The 17,217-nt window shown below is 38.5% G+C and overlaps 2 protein-coding genes across 5 annotated transcripts in view; one reads left to right on the top strand and one right to left on the bottom strand.

Annotated features, from left to right (window-relative positions):
- The window catches only part of kif18a (kinesin family member 18A), a 28,525-nt gene extending 13,304 nt beyond the window's left edge, over positions 1–15,221 (bottom strand). For both annotated transcript variants that reach the window (XM_041036303.1, XM_041037102.1), the window contains exons 1-13: positions 15,087–15,221; positions 13,714–14,058; positions 12,566–12,723; positions 12,175–12,279; positions 11,804–11,914; positions 11,425–11,622; positions 8,198–8,374; positions 7,992–8,066; positions 7,794–7,888; positions 2,610–2,772; positions 1,868–2,032; positions 817–938; positions 383–672 (exon numbers count right to left, since the gene is read on the bottom strand). In XM_041036303.1, the coding sequence (XP_040892237.1) occupies positions 383–672; positions 817–938; positions 1,868–2,032; positions 2,610–2,772; positions 7,794–7,888; positions 7,992–8,066; positions 8,198–8,374; positions 11,425–11,622; positions 11,804–11,914; positions 12,175–12,279; positions 12,566–12,723; positions 13,714–14,029 (1,975 nt within the window). In that variant the 5' untranslated portion in view covers positions 14,030–14,058; positions 15,087–15,221. The remainder of the gene's footprint in view (positions 1–382; positions 673–816; positions 939–1,867; positions 2,033–2,609; positions 2,773–7,793; positions 7,889–7,991; positions 8,067–8,197; positions 8,375–11,424; positions 11,623–11,803; positions 11,915–12,174; positions 12,280–12,565; positions 12,724–13,713; positions 14,059–15,086) is intronic.
- An 89-nt stretch (positions 15,222–15,310) lies between these two features.
- mettl15 (methyltransferase like 15) overlaps positions 15,311–17,217 on the top strand; it is a 40,057-nt gene continuing 38,150 nt past the window's right edge. Inside the window, exons 1-2 of one of the 3 annotated variants that reach the window (XM_041041318.1) lie at positions 15,311–15,349; positions 16,874–17,119. In XM_041041318.1, the coding sequence (XP_040897252.1) occupies positions 16,889–17,119 (231 nt within the window). In that variant the 5' untranslated portion in view covers positions 15,311–15,349; positions 16,874–16,888. Of the gene's footprint in view, positions 15,350–15,375; positions 15,464–15,493; positions 15,626–16,873; positions 17,120–17,217 lie in introns of those variants that run through there. The other 2 variants (XM_041041327.1, XM_041041311.1) reach the window with 2 other exon arrangements.

The raw sequence follows: 17,217 nt of genomic DNA, 5'->3' as shown, positions 1-17,217 counted from the left end.
TGAGAGAAAATTAACTTGTAACTTAATTTGTCAAGGAAAAAACATTTACTGCTTTTAGCTTCTCAAATGTCCTGCTTTTACTTCTTTTTTTTAATCAATATAAACTGATCACTTTTTAGAAGATTTACACTGTTGGTCAGACAAACTAGGCAATTTTAAGACATGAATTTGTGTGCTGTGACAGTGTGATGGGAATTTTTCACTTTTTTAAAAAATATCTTAGAGCCTAAACAATTCATCGATTAATAGAAAAAAAGGCCATATTAATTAATAACATTCAAAATTCTTAATTTTGTAATTTATCCCAAACACAACATCTAAATGTATGCTGAATAAACAACAACAAAAGAATAAATAGGATGATAAGAGTATGATAACTTACTGCAGGGGCTACTCTGGTGGTATAGCAAATGTGAGAAAGTCAGGACAGGTGCCAACTCGCTGTGGAGCCCAATGCTTCCCGCCTCATTTGTCTTCTGTGATTCCACTCCAATCCCTTCACCTTTCAGGTGCTGCTCCACCTCCTCCTGGTCTGCCCAGACCACACCTCTCTCCCTCAGCACAAGGTGCTCGAGTTCATGGTTCTCCTTCTCATCTGCTGCCGTGACAAGCCCCGCCCCATGCAACGCAGAGTAGTGCCGACTATATGCTGGCAACAACATATTCACCATTCTGAAATGCAGCAGAAAAATAATAGAGATGTTTTTCCAGGAAAAAACCCCGGGTTACAATAAGGCAAAGTGCAGTTTCTTCCACTGTAATGAGTAATAGTTTACTTAATCAAATGTGAATTAATTCTGGGTATTGTCAACCTACTTCTGCATGCGCTTGTTCTCCTGATCCTGCAGAGTAGTGAGCTTGACCATCTGCTTGATCTGCTGCTGGAGATCATTTACCTGCAGCTCCAGTCTGTGACAATGGAGGTCCTTCTCTAACACCTGAACAGAGCAGGAGAAGTGATGAGAGAGTAGAAATAATGAGGCAATAGTCTCTAACATCAGCATATTGAATTAACACTCTAGTGGACAGGATTAGAAGAAACAAAAGGTGGTTGGGGGTCAGGATAGTAGAGCTAAGATGCAAAGTTCTGTTTTCATCACTGTTTCATCAGACAGGCTGTCTGCTCAGGGCAAGGGAGAGGTGAAAAAAAAACCTCTGACGTAAAGAAACTACGAAACAACAGCAGAGAGAACATTTGACCGGTGGGTGCGTCATAGTTCTGGGTCAGTTCCTGGAAGAAAGGATAAAGAAGAAAAAAATAACATGGACATGGTTTTAGGTAACTGGCTGCTGTGTGAGGGATGAGTAAAGGGTATTGATTTATTCTCTTCAGTGATCCACGAGTGAGCTTGAGAAATAAAATGAGCACGGTTCTAATTACTGGGAGAACAGATGGGAAGAAAACAAAGACAGTCACGACACCAGCAGAGACACAGCCTACCTTCCAAAATAAACAAACAAAAAACAAAACAAAACAAAAAATAACAAGAAACAAAAAAAGACAATGAGTTCAGAAGGATTTAAGCCACATTGTAAAGTTTTTCTCTATATCTAATCATGTTGATTTGTCTTCTTACATTAAATAAAAAGTATTACATCCTGTCTACAAGTAATGTAATTAAGTGTCTAGTTTTACTCACCACTGTCAGTGCAAAGTGTTGCTGGAATTTGTGTAAACATGGCTACAGCTATTTCAATTAAGGAAAAATCACCAGCAGTTACAACAGAATTTGACATAACTTCTACATGCAGTTAGTAAAAGTTGAAAAATGAAAAACACAACAACTCACAACAAAAACACACATTTTCAGTCAATTATGCTGTTCTGGAACTAGTAAATGTGAAAGGGTCAATAAGTTCTACTTACCTCTGAAGTCGGATCATTTGACTTCAGCAACTTCATCTCATTCTCAACACGATGAAGCCAGCCATCATTCTCCAGGAAACGTGTTTCTGCCTCCTTCAGACGTTTGCAAATGTGTTGCTGCTGAGTGCGTAAGCTGGCAATCTTCCGCTCATGCTTACAAGTGGCCTATTGAAAACAACAACAGAAGCTTAAAGTGATATTATGAGTTAGCTATTGTCTGTGCTAGTATAAGTACTGCATACTTTTAACTCTGTGTGTGGTCTAAATAACAATAATTATAATAATTATAGATGAAAGCTACAATATGACAACCAGGCTCGAGTCGAGCAATATACATTAATGAAAAGTCTTTTGCGTTTGTTAAGAATTCTTTGTTGAAGAGGTAAATCTGAAGCAATTTATTTCAAGATTGAGGATTTCAAGTAACAGTTTTAAAACAATGGCAATTGATTTAGCACCACTCTCTGGAAGATTGCTCTCCCACTTTAGTTTGTTTTGGCAGATCATTCTAAGTTTGAACCAAAATTCTTGAGAATTCCCTTTTTATACTTTAAATGGCGTTGGAACTAACACTCAAACAGCAGAGAAGAGCCAGGAACTGGGGAGCAGTGACCCTATCCTGTAGTGGCGTAAATGAGAGGCTAAGACAACTATAGAGAACAGAGAGGTGAAATGATGACTCAGCAGCTGTTTTTCTGCAGGGATGATGGAATCTGTGGATAGCAGTGTAAGCATCAACTACCTTCTCAGTCTTTTCTTTGGCACAAAAATATTGGATCTGCAGGTTGTCCTCCTCACTGTAGCGCTGGCGCAGCTCATTCTCCTTCAGTTGTCTCTCCAGATCCAGCTGTTCTCTCCTGATTTGGGCCCGACTCGAGAAGATTCGCTGCAGAGCTTCTGACACCCTGAAGAGAAAGAGAGAGGGAGAGAGGTGATGTTCAAGTATTACAAGATTTGCCTTGAAAAGGGCTGCATTAGGAAATTGGAAGTTAACAGATGAGAATTAATGTCAGACTTTTCAAGTATAAATGGTCTAAAATTACTTTGGCTATTACATTTAATTAAATGAAAGAATAGGTCCCATTTTTTTTTTTTACAATTAAAGGAACTATCTGTGATTTAAATGTGGAGAAATGGGTCAAACAGCTTTATGTAAACATTTGTAATTTTTAGGTTTAAAACTTTGGAATGCTCAACTTCCACTGGTGTTCATTCAACTCTGGTTATTTTTGAGGCTGTTGTCATGTTGTTTTGGACTGTATTATACTGAAAGGTGTTTTTTTTGTTGTTGTTGTCATGTCCTCTCTGATTCACATACATGAGGGGGACAGAATATTAGAAACACCTCTTAGTATAATGCAATCTAATAAAACATCACCATCACCACAGGGATTCAAGCCAGATGTGATTAGTAGCTCCTGTGCCACATGGAAGGAGCAAATTTAATTTATTGCTGTGCCAAGAGCTCTTATAACCCACTTGTTCAAGTCCAAGTATTTAACACATCCTAAAAAGATGATGAGATATTTAATAGTTCTATCAACACATTTAAACCAGTTTAAAATAATTTAAACTAATAATGATAACGTAAAGGTATACCAATTAATTACATCAAAGGTTTACAAGACTAATATTATTTCCCACAATTAATTAATGATGCTTTTATGGTTGAGTCAATTATTAAATCAGGCTGTTAACCTTTTAATATATTTAATTTATAAAATACAGAGCTTCCACAAGATGCCAGTTCTGTTTGAACTGAGCTAGAAAGATAATCTTAGCTATATGATGTATATCTGCATTCCTGGAACAGAGTTGAGGTCATATCCCAATTGAATGCAAGAGGCTGTCTAGTTGAGTTAAAGCAGGAGGAGAGACAGGAGAGGCATGCAGGTAAATAAGACTGGAGAGCTGTCGCTGAAATGTGACTGCACTCTTCAATGTAACTCCAGTGACGTAGGAGACGTCGTGGCCTTGCTAGACTGCTGAATTTTTAATAGTGTGAGAAGCGTGCAGCCTCTATTCAGAGCCTCTCACTGTGCGAGTTGTGAATTCTGATGCCAGTGAATGAAATGTGTGGGAGTGAGACTCATTCAGCTTTTCCGTGTCCCCCGCCCCCAACCCAAATACCCTGACAGATGCCACTGTATGCCTTCGAGACGACTATATGGGATGTGGTTGATCTGATTTATGTAAAAGAAATGATTGTGTATATATCATTTGAGTTAAAATAAAGACACAACCCAGCTGTCATTATGAAAAAGTAAACTCCATATTTAAATAAAATAAGATAGTTAGCTAATGTTGATTATAACAGTTTTATCAAACACTGCTATACCTTTATATACACGGATACCTAATGTATATTTGTGGCAGACAAAAATGACAATGGGGATGCTCTAACTTTAACTGGCATTTCTTTCCCCAATCACAAAACTGCCAACACTAGTGGCTTTCCAGCCCAATCCTTGGGCCTCAAAGCACATCTGGTTTTCAATCCAATAAGTAAAATAGCCCTTGATTAGATAGCTAGATTGAAAAACAGAAGTGCTCGGTCCTGCGTAACGGTTTGGAATGTATCATCTTGTTTTAATCAAAGACAAATAAAATGTATGCATAGACAAGGACTGGATCAATAAATCAATTCTCCAAATAATTGCAACTTTTATTAAAGTAATTTTTTTAGCCTTGCCTTGAGTCATGACAGTCTCATAAATTACAACGTGTATACTTCCAGTCTGTGGAAACAACTGCAGTGGACGGGACTTTCGAGGTCACGAGAGAGGGACAGACTGATAAGAAAAAAGACTGATCTGAGCTCTCAGTTTGTGGTTCTTGAAGTCATATCTCTGGTGATGAGACGTGAGGCCATGGAAGTTGACTGAGCAGTATGTGGATTCTATTTTGTTCAGCCTGTCCCTGCCTGGTAGCCAATGCTAGCTAACCAGTTGTCTGCAGATATTAGCCAGATGTGGTGTCAGCACAGACAGTGCAGATAAATTAGTGGGCAAAATCTCAGTTCCTGCACCGTCTATGCAAAGTGATAATTAAAGTGGACGTGCTGTACCTAGTTGAGGCATCTAATATTAACAGTCCATGTGTAGCTGTATGGGATAGGATTTATTTTCTAAAATGTGCATGACGTCTTTGTAAGTGGTACAGGTTTTTCATGTTCCCATCTCCCAGTTTTTTATAATTGGAAAATACATTTACAATTTAGCCTATAATGTTCACTTTACATAATTTCAATTCAACTCAGTTTTGCTGACTTGATTGTCGAGGAAAAAATTATGAGATATTATGAGAAGCATTTTTACGCAACATTGGCATTTATCAAATCAAAAAAGAAGCGATCCTGGATTTGAAATGAATCTATATCCAGCCCTAAAAAGACAGTAGCAGTAATTTATATTATAACAAAAAGCAGTTACTTATTTTAAATGTAAAACTAGAATACTGCTTTTGTCACCTTAGATTTGTTTCTAAGTTCAATAAATTTTTGACACTCTATCAATATTTTCTTTTCTTTCCCTGCATATGTCCCTTGACTACTGTACAGGTCAGGAGCAAATGTGGGAAAAGAAGTCCAAAAAGCCTTCTAGTCTAAAAATATTGGCATGCTGCAGAATGTAAATACTTACAGTTACAGTTGTAATTCCAAAACAATAACACCAAAACACACAAGATCATATTTAAAATATAAAGATTATTTGTCTCCCTCTTAAGTATCAAACAATATTAGTTTCTTCATCTGATCCTTTTGAAAGAAAATGTTACAGTGGGACATTAGACCGATATGATTTTACAGAAAGATGAGAATGCTGAAAAACATTTGTGATGAGGAAGGGACTTTTTGTTATAACCACTAGCGCGGCATGAGGTCATCAGTGAAGATGCATGGTTTTCCAGGAAGTAACAGTTTTCCAGGAGTACCCATTTCATGGGACAGCATTTCGTGGGTAACAAAAACAAGTTGTTTATAAATGATAAAATAGGTTAAAAAAAAGTATGGGAACTGATCAAGGCTTTTATTAGCAATTTAGCAGCACTTGCATTGGATCATCAATTCTGACACTTTGCTTCCAGTACACTCTGGGTGGGTCCAGCTGTCAAAAAACACTCCACTGTGCATGGCAGCACAAACAAATAAATAACCAGCAGCTGGCATTTTCAACTAATGACATTCACACTGACACTACGTGTTACCAATCAAAGCACGAAGAACTACTTTGGTTAAAGAAAAAAAAGAAAAACCAAAGGTGCTTTGCTTCTATTTTAGCAACATTTGTTTCTGGGACACAGACCTTGAAAATGCTACTCCTGGTAGAAAACTACATTTGAACTTCAGGATTTTGTTTATGTAAAGGGTGAAGACAGGTTGTCCAAGCACAAACAAAACATTATACATTAGGCGCAGATTAGGACTACCTAGTTTGGTGACCTCAGAAATGTGTTACTATTTTTTGCCAGTGATGTAGTTCTGTTATCATTGAACTGTGACCTTTACCAGCACTGGGTGGTCTTCAAGCGTTAGGCAATGCCAAGTCTAAAGACTTAACTAATCGCTGCTATAAATGAGCAAAGTCAAACATATTTGGATCTTGTTCACAAATGAGGTGAGAACTGAGCATGAGGTTGACAGGTGGATTGGTATGTAATAGGAAGTAACACAGGTGTAGCACCAGACTTCCGTGAGCTCTGAGCACTAACAGGACAAAATCACTGGGGTAAAGGGCCAAAATGAGTTTTCCTCACATGGTACTTAGGCTCCTTTGGGACATGGGTGAGGGGTTCAAACATCCAGACAGAAACTGGAGTAGAAGTGCTGCTCCTTTACATTGAAAGGAACCAGTTGAGGAGGTTGGGGTGTCTGGTTTGGATGCGCCATGGACGCCTCCCTGTGGAGGCATTTTAGGCACATCCAGCTGGGAGGAGACCCAGAGGCAAACCTGGAGCACACTGGAGAGATTATATATCCCATTTGGCATGGGAATGCCTTGGGAACTACCAGAAGGAGATGGAGAAATTGGGCATAGAGAGGAGCTTCAAAAGGCTAACGCTTCTAACTAAAGGCTACGTCGCATAGTCTGCTACTACAATGACCAACATAGGGACAAGTGTAAAATAAAGAAGAACTTATAAAGAACTTTAGAGGGGCAATGAAAACTTATCAAATTGTTTTTCCTCAATAAAAGGATACATTTACAAGCAAAATGACTTATTCTCTTAATACAAAGAGTACACTGAGTTTTAATATTAATGCTTCAAAATGTATTTCTTATAATAATTATGCAACTATACTTTAAACTGTTTAAACTATAAAAAAAGGTGTCTAGACGGCCCTATTTGTGCTGACCAGTGGATCACATGATTTTTTCAGTGAACAACACAGCACAGAGACATTGCCAACATCATTGTTGTTCATGCAAGTACTCCTAAAAAGATTTTGCATTTGACACACATCTATTTGTAGTCCCAAATGCAAGTGGAACGCTCACACTGAGCACCGATATTAATGTGATAGTAGGGAATTATTAATCAATATGCTTACTAGAGGGACTACCTGAGCTGATACAGCAAGAATAGCTGATGGAGGCCCATTGCTGTAAGTTAAATTTTAAATATTTAGTGCACCAAAAATATCAATAAACAAATAGATAAAGACAAATGATTTTTAAAAAGTTGTCAATTGGAATATAATTTGTGATTCTGCAACCTAGACCACCATACCTAATTACACCTTATGCTGCTTGATCCACTTAATTATAAATTATAATGAATATAAAGCCACCAGAACCACTTGTAAAACCACAGATCTCATGAATGTATCACCACTGCATTATATACCTACAATTGCAGGCTATATGCTCTATCTGTTCTACTTGTTTCAGGTTACACTGTGAGTCACAATTGTGTGCATGCTTACCTTTTGAACTCTGCTTGCTTCTGGGACGAGATTATGTTAGAAGGCACCATGTTCTTCTCCTCATATTCTTTTAGTTTCTGCTTCAACTGTAGAATCTTTAGAAATGCAGCAAAACATTGAAATAAAAGTCAGAAGTGAATTTTAAGTGTGACAATTTTTCCATTATTTTTACTCAGCAACGTAGTTTTGGTTGTTTACCTCTTGCCGTTGCTTCTCACATATCACTGCATATTGGCCAATGTGACTGTCCAGACTAACAACATTACTCTTCAGCTGATAGGTAAGGATAAAGAGAAGAATTTCATTATTTAAAGGGAATTCATGCAATTATGGACCAAGAATTGTACACAGCAGTTGCATTACAACTGACAATTATAAAACAATATAATAACTTTAATACTAACCGAGGACTTAATCTCCTTGGCCCTGTTGGCATATTTAAGTGTGTTGTGGGTGTCATCATATGATTTCGATGAGGGGCTAACATTGGCAATCATAACCGTCCTGCAGTTGCCTCCCAACGAGTCTTTAAGTAGCCGTGTCAGCTTGCTGTCCCTGTACGGTATATGTGCCTTTTTGCTCTGAAACAAATGAGAACAGTGGACATTAGCCCAACAAATAAGATCATTTTGGATGTTTGGGTTCACTTTATGTATACACAAACAAGCAACTCAGAAAATATGACAAACTCTTGGGGTTCCATTTACTTAGGAAATTACATCAAATAAAAGTTTGAAAGAACAAATACAGAATTTGGGAACCTATTACTTCTGTCAAACAAGCCACAAATCAAAATAAAAGAAAGAAAAAGTTTTCTGCGGTGTGCAGACGAGCACACGTAAGGTGTGCCTTATTATGCATTCTCCATCTGGACTAGCTCCACAAGAAAAGCTTAGTCACATTACACTATTTGGTGGGGACCAATAAACCTAACTGGGAACACAATTCAGTATGGAGTGTTCATTTTAGATTTAAAACGGGGAACATCCATCCACAGTACTTGGTCTGGAGTCTTTCTGCAGCTGGTCTGTGATAATAGCATTAGATAAACTACAGCTGCTGAGGTGAGTCACAATCTCATGGGCATTGCAACTGCAGAAAGTCAAATTAAAGTTAAGTAACAAAGGAGTGTAAAATTATCTCTTTTGGGGTTCGCAGCTGTGTTTGCACTTCACCCTGGAAAAACCCTAAGTCTACATCTAGAAACAAAAACTTCCCCTATAGTTCACATCAGGTCCAGGGAATCTCAGTATAGCTGTGTCAGTTGGTTAAAGCTCCATTTTAATAAGAGCAGTCATGTTCTTTTAGCAAAGTCTGCATCGATGAGACAACCACATTTCACAAATCTAAACTTGTTTTGACTCCATAAATCAAACAAACATTTGTGTTTGGCTAATCCATTAGTTTGAACTGAGTGGAAAATGACCCCAGGCAACTTAGAGGTGAATGTAGGGAACTGCATAAATGTAAATGGGAGGTGTTCAGCAGCCACAAAAAACAACAGCTAGGTTCAAAAGGAATAAAGACATGTCCGCATGAATTACACCTTTTCCCACCAATCTCTATCAATAAGCAGGTAACATTTCTGGGAGCAAACTCAGTGCTGCAGTTACGTATATACTAATGTCAATCTTTTTGTCACTGCTTCAGAATTAAAGCTCCAACGGGTCTGTAAAATGTAAGAATTTCTCTGTGAAGCACATACAGGTTTTAGCCTTAGTCAACAAAGTCAGTGACTGTTAGCTGTGACAGAAAGTTTGCTTCTTAACATTTGTGCAAGGAACCTGAACGTGTCAGAAAATTACGAAAAAAAAAAAAGCTCAACTTTCTCTGTTCACACCATTAAGCAAGATTGGCAACATCAAATGCACTTTTTACAACATTTTCAGAAAACCCGATTTTTGTGGGTGGGAAACACTGGCCTTGTGTGGATGGAAGGCCAACATGGAGAGAAAGGATGTGTCATAAAATGTATCTGCATTAGCTTGGACATCGCCTAAGGCAAACATCTTACAACAAAAACCTCTGTGCAGCATAGCATGAAGATGACATACTGAACAGCCCAAACAGAAGTAGCAGACATTCTTCTCACTCAAACGAAAGGCATGTCAGCCCAGACACAAGTGGGGACATTCTTTCCTGTAAACAACAGCCACAACATGAATTCCTTGTCTGCCAACAGTGAACACTGGAGCACCAATAACCACGGGGATGGGTGGAGGAGAAGTGGAGAATAGAGTGGTGAGCGTTGTAGATGGAGCAGATCTATCAACTATTCTAGAGTCCACAGCTACAACACTCAAGAATGGTAGGCAGAGTATAATGATAACTGGACAGTGTCCATGAAAGAACACAGTTTTAACCAAAGAGTGAAGTAACCTGTTGAAGAAGGATCACATTTCAGCATGGCTGTGCTACATTTGCACTGCACTTCCTAAATGCATGTGGCCTGCTTGTGCCTCATCCCTTGAGACTGGTGTGTAAAACGAGAAGACTGCTTGACAGGTTAATGTATGCAACTGGAATGAAATAATGCCCAAATACTCAGTTGACTCTCCACTCTCCAGGCAGCTCTCTGCACTATACAGAGGCCAGTGCTTAACTTCATATACCTATATGTATAATAATTATATAATAATAAGAACATGATGCACAATTTCCATATTCACGGACAATTTTCTGAACAAATACAAGCATAAAAACTGCACATTCACTGGATTTGAGCACTGTGCCGGCAATGCAATGTACCAGTGCCTATCTCTGGATATATCTACATGTTATACATTTTAAAGGTGCTGTTACTGTGACAATGAGAATGACAAAATACTGTTATAAAAATTCAGTCTAAAATTCTGTATCTAAGCTATAACTGCCAAGAGACTGTATCTTTTCCCTTTGTATTTTTCTTATGAACTTTGACTAGTTATTAATTTGTTTAAAAGTTTATTTTGGCTGGTTTAAACTGATGATTTTTGGCTGATTTTACCTTATTTGTGAAGAGCTGTGCAACATTATTTCAAAGGTTACTAAGCAATTCATCATTCTAACTTATTTTAGACCCGTGAATAACAAAGTAGAGTTTCATTTGTTACCAGGCTAACCAGCCACTTTGTTCGCTCTCTAGTCTGACAGATGCTGTTGTGTGCAGCTGTCTTTGCTAACCAGGGGGTGTCTTCTGTGTATTCAAAATCCAAGATTCTGAGTGTCACAACAACAAGTGCACAACACTGTTTGAATGTTAACTCTTTTGTTAACAGATCCCTAATTGGAAACTTCCAGCTGTCATTGACACATGTGAGAGATTGCTCCCAGCAAACAGAAAATGTGAAACACTGTTAAATATTTAAAGGGAGAGCACATTTTCCAGTTTCTCTTTTCCAATAATTTCTCTGTTACTAGAGAACAACTCCAAATGTTCAAAGGATTTCCAGGGCTCTTATTTTCTAAGAAGCAGTGGGCACCCCAGTGCTTGGTGATAATGATCTTAGAAAATGTGAACAATGTTTTCAACATGGATTGGTCCTATACAGTGTTGACACATATCGCTTTACTATTACATAACCAAAGCAATCATTAGACCTAATGCTAAGTTTTCAAGTTTATCCATAAAACTATGGTAACATCAACTCACCTTTGGGTCAGCAAGAGCATTGATAACATTTCCCAGAGCAAGGAGTGAGCGATTGATGTTAGCACCTTCCCGCAAGCGTGCCCCCTTGGCATTGGTGGCGCTGGCTCTCTCTGAACCTGCCAGATCAATTAGGCTCATTTTGGCAACACAGACATTAGGATTGAGGCTGGCAGTTTTGTCCTGCTGTCTCAAATATATCTGGAAAAAAAGAACACAAAACTGTCAATGTACAACAATTAAGAAGAAAACTGTGATGCGTTGTTAGATGTTTGTAGAGAAACAAGATCTTTCAAATACTTCTTATCTCATAAAATGAAGACATTAGTGACTGCTGAAATTAGGGTGTGGAAGTAGTTTTCCAGAGACTGGCTTTAAATACCTGAAATACAGCATGGGACCGGGAAGAGGTGGCGTTCACATCAGTGGGGTGTTGAGTCCTGTTTCGATTGCCAGAATCCAAAGCCTCAAGAATGTGCTCTGCAGATTTGGGCTGTATACAAAAGACAACATAGATGGTGTGTGAGCCAGTAAAAGGAACCATCACACAGCACTTAAATACGACAATACCAGTATCACTTCTTGCAGGGGACACCATTTCTTGCAGCTTATTATACAGACTTGGAAAATATGATTTTCTACATTACATTATGTATTGCAAATACTGAGGGAAATTAGACCGACTTTGTCGTGACACCTTAGATAACTTCTGTGATGCTAGAGTGAGTGTGTATGATACATGTTTATACTGACCTGATGCAGTGTGAGGCCCTGAACAACCACTCCTTTAGAACTGTCCTCTCTTACTGCGAGAGGGCCTGCATTAGCTAGCAAGTCTCTTATCTGTTCATTGTAAACCTGTAAATGACAAATATAACAGCAAACAGAGGGAAATCCAAGACAAGGTTAAGGTTCTGTACTGGATAAGAGTTAACACTGCAATGCTTCAAAGCCATTAATGCAATGCGTAACTACTGCAGTAACTGCCTTTAAATGAAAGCAGTGTGGTTCAAATTCAAAAGAATATTACAACTGAAATCCTTCAAAGTCTGAGAATCCCTTTAACACAAAAATGAACAGGTTATGCACTAATACAGTTCAGGACAGAACAAACAGAGAAAACAGCAAATACTCAAACATTCACCTCAAGATACGAGAATGCGACAGCAAACTCTTTCTCCTCCTTGGCATCATCCATGCGTTTGAAAAGCTCTTTCATGGTGCGGTACATGACCCCAGGGTTATCTGGTGAGCCTAACATGGTATGTGTCTTGCCTGCTCCAGTAGCACCATAGGCAAACACTGCAATTGAAAAATGATTCAATTCAAGACAACTGAATGACACTACTATGAAATAAAACATATGTATAACAGTAGTGCTTATTGCGACAATAAACTCACTTTGCATACAGCATAACCACAAACTGTCATGTGAAAACTTGGAATGTGAGCAATGGAAGCATCAAATACAGAATATTATATTTCACAGTGGGGTCCACAAAATCTGTGCTTATTATGAAAAGTCTGGTAATAAAATTACATTCTAATGAGCCCAAAACTCAACAGCACCTAAACGACAAGCTTTAAACTTAGAGACTTAGACTTCAAGAAATTTTTAGTTACATAGGATCATTCAATCAAGATAAGCTTGCTGGTAAACATTCTGTGTCCAGTACACACTCAGCTACGAGTTTATTAGGTACACCTGGCTAAAACTAATGCAGCTGAATACAACAAGCCTTGAATGAATTCATTTATCTCAATGATGCTAGGCTAAATTTCAGCAAGGCAGATTACAAGCGGAACTATGGAGCTAATTAACCCAATTCTCTACATTGTCATACTATAATTGGCTGCTGCTGCTGTGGCTGATTCTAACAGACTGTAGCCGTGACTATGACTATAGCCACGGGATGATATATGATATGATTATGGCTGTGACACATTAGTTTTTAAAGGGGCTGTAAAACTGACTAAATGCAGGCACTGCTTGTGTGCACTGAACTGACATACCAGTAGTTATGCTAGCCAAGGGTTGCATAACTACTACTGTAGTGTATTGGTAATACATCTGTCATACGTGATAGAAGTACAGATTCAAATCCTGTGTGGATTAACAATGCTTTCTTGGCTGATGTTAACAGGAGCAGTGAAGAACAGTCAAAGTACAGCTAGTGTAGCACCATATATGCATAATATAATATAAGTGTCACATCTTCTCTCCTTTCTGTCATATCAGTTTGCTAACAATTTTTAGTTTTACTACACAGCTTGTATTTATTCATGTGTTACCTGTGCAGTTAAATCCATTCATTACACCATCCAACACGCCTTTAGTGGTGTTTTCAAAGATGTCAACTTGAGTGGAGCTCTCGCTGAAAACATGGTCAAAAACAAACTTAAGGTCTTTGTTAGGCCTCTTGTTGATGTTTCTGTTCCGCACTCTTTGTGACCCAAAACAAGATATGTCCTCTTCTTTGGGGTCAAATATGAGCATGTGGTTATCGACAACCTGGACCACATTTCGACAGTTTTCACGCTTCTCACTGTCGTTGGTTGGCCTCACCCGAACCACCACCTTTACATGGCTGCACACATCACTTGCCATTGTGGTCACTGTGCATTAATGGTGTTTTGCTGCAAAACAAAAAAAAAAGGGTTAGTTTCCCACATTATCACTGATGACATTGCAGATAACTGATTGTTAATCAGAGGGAGAAAATCTAAATCTCATTGTTAAACAATCACATAACCAGGCAAGCAACATTTACTCTTAGTACAGGTTATGTGGAGCATGGTTTTAACATTTAACGTGAGTACAGGCAAACATATTATTATTATTACCCATGAAAATCCTGTATGAGGGCTGCATATGCATTTTAATTTTACCATTCTTCAATTGAAGAGATAACAACTATGATTCCCATGCTTTGTTTATACTCATTACAGGGAAACTAACAGCTAAGGTTATGGTACCTGGGAGGCAGTTTCTGTCCAAAATCCAAGAAGCAAATCTATCGGTACATTACAACAATGAGGCTTAGTAATGACATTATATATTAAAATCTTACTTAGAGGTTAGTGACTAGTAACAATAAAACTTCACGATAGAAGTTATATAATGCACTATTTTACTGTTAATTAAGTGCCATTTAACATACTCGCATACGGTAAATATTTTAATTCAAGCACACGTTTCAATATAACACTTAAAAACCAAACGGTTGAATATCAAGCCAGTGAGTCACTCATTACAAACGCATATTGTACAGCTTAACAGTGCTGAAGCTCACACAACCTTATTAGTAATTCTATCCGAAATCCTTAAGTCTTAAACCATACTAAGTATTCCAAGCTTTATTTTGGGAAAATGTGTATAACACAAAGGAAAATAAAATTAGCATATGAATAAAAACGGTTTGACTGCATTACATCGTAACGCTTCAGTGAAGACTAAGACAAAGCTGGTGTAGAATATAAAGCTGTTAAATGGAGTAAAATAAGTTAATTTTTAAATCTTAAAGCTATTTAAGGGAAGGCGTGTAGGGGTTAAGTTGACAGTGTTGGCTAACGCCTGCTAGCTAGCTCTCACACGACTTCCAACGGTAAATTAGCGTCTGTTCTCTTCATGTCGTTTATGCGGTGTGAGGATTATCATGGCTTACCTTTTTGCCGTTATCTTTCGTTACATAACCACGGTAACGTTTTTGCTGAGAAACGAGTACTTCGTGTTAGAAAAATAATTTCGCTAGCAAAGCTTATAAGATGGCCATGGCTAGCAAAGATACACAAGCGCCAATAATTTCAAAAACAAGCCCTCTTCCTCTGTCGCAGCAGATTGGATGTAAGCCGCTGGTCACGGGGCGGGCCAGAGTGACGCACCAGGCACGCCGCTGCCGAAGGTGGAGCTACATTCCGGTCTACTACGGTAAGCTACAGTGAACTTCCCTGAGGTGTAGACACAGTTGACCTGGGCGAAACATTTGTAAATGTTAGTGAATGCACTGTTGCGTCCCTATCCGTGTATTCGTCGATAATTTCTGTAGGTAACTGCTCTGGATCATCCAACATGTAAGGGGTGAAATGCCCAGCCACTGCTCACCCGAATACCATCACAGCTAGTATACACTTATCTGATCACGGGCGACAAACTTATCTTTAAATCCCGAGCAAAGCCAAACATCTCTTCAGTACTTTTGTTGAGGTTAGTTTGTACGTGTGTAACTCCACGATTGTAATCAACAACCTGCACACTTTCTCCATGCTAGCTCTCATGTCCTTAGCTAGGTAGGTTAGCTAGTTTGCTTCACATCAAAACAGTGCCTTTGTTAGGTACTTCAAAATATCCTTATGACATTACACGATGACAGGCGTTTGACTAAATGAAATTAATCTTTTAACAGCTACCAACAACTCAGTGCTGTGAAGTTATGCTATTGAGATCTCCCACCCACCCCCTAGCTTTATGGCTAGCAGCTATAGCAATATTTGGAGACGGGTGCGTAGCAAGGATCCCGGGCCCTTGGAAAAAATGCCTCTTCCTTTAATTAAACAATAATGTCCCTCTTGTCCCAGGTACGATTCCCCACCTTTCACCTAGTGCATTGCACTAGGAAGGACACAACAGAAAGGACAGGCTGTTTAATACTTGTATGTCAGAAGACAAAACCACTTTTAAGTTGTTTTGATGTACAGTTGAAATCAGTAACGTAGATACAAATAATCACGCACTAATTTATAAGTGTTAATGAATATACAGTGTCCTAAAAAAAGTATTGCAAAATATTTTGATGTATAAAAAGTTGATTTTGATTCCTGTACTGCAGGTATGACCCATCACCACTCAATATTTTTAATGCTATCTCTTCCAATACTGTGTAATTCTTTGATGTCATTGATCATTTGCATTGCATTCACCAATGCCATGTGCAGATTTTATTAGAATGATACATCATTAACTGAGCTCTAATTTTCAATACATCTTGTTGCCAGGAAACACCTGAATATCTTTTTAACCACGGAGCTCACTTTGCTGCATGGTAGGGGCAGTATTCATATAAAGTGCCAAAATGTTTAACTAATCAGCCAAAGGTGTACTTTGTGGCTGGGGTGGAGAACCACAGATAGGTGCTGGTTGAGGGGGTCAGCTCTTCAACTGGCTTGAAATGTTAAAGTTGTGATGTCCTCTTGTTTTGTTGGGCATCCCAGGTTGGAAACTAGCTGCTGAAGTCAATTAAGAATTATTTGGACCGTCCATAGTTGTTACATACCAGTATGTTATCATTTGGTATATATGCTTGGCAGCTATTCCAGATAATAGCAAAGTAACTACAAAAACATATTCTCAGTTATTTTAAAACTAGTAATCACCTGTTATTGTCACCCATATGCAACAGTATTACAAACCCTGCTCCTCACAGCTGGCTTAAACACACTCTTATTTTCCTCATAGTTCATTACAAGGACCATGATTTTCCTCATGGCAGTGCGCTCCAGCTTAATGTTACGGAAAACCAGTCTGGCTGTGTGGAGATCATGGAAGTTAAGCCTGCACTGTTCTACAGTTGGCGCATCTTCTGGTCATGGTCCCTGGGACAGATCTCATGAAGAACTGTCTTCAGTTTCAGCCAAAAAGCATCCTCACACGCCTGTCATGCTCAAAGAGGTGCTTCATTACTTAGACATCCAACCTGGTCAGGTATGTGTGTATCTTTACTATTGTACTAGCTTTTTTTATGGCCTTAAGAAAGTGAATGTCTGTTTGTTTGTTTGAATGTTCTTTTAAATGTGTCAAAG

The sequence above is a fragment of the Toxotes jaculatrix genome, chromosome 1 (assembly GCF_017976425.1).
Source record: "Toxotes jaculatrix isolate fToxJac2 chromosome 1, fToxJac2.pri, whole genome shotgun sequence".
Taxonomy (NCBI): domain Eukaryota; kingdom Metazoa; phylum Chordata; class Actinopteri; family Toxotidae; genus Toxotes; species Toxotes jaculatrix.
Note: the sequence above shows the minus strand (reverse complement) of the source record. Positions and strands in the feature narration are given on the sequence as shown.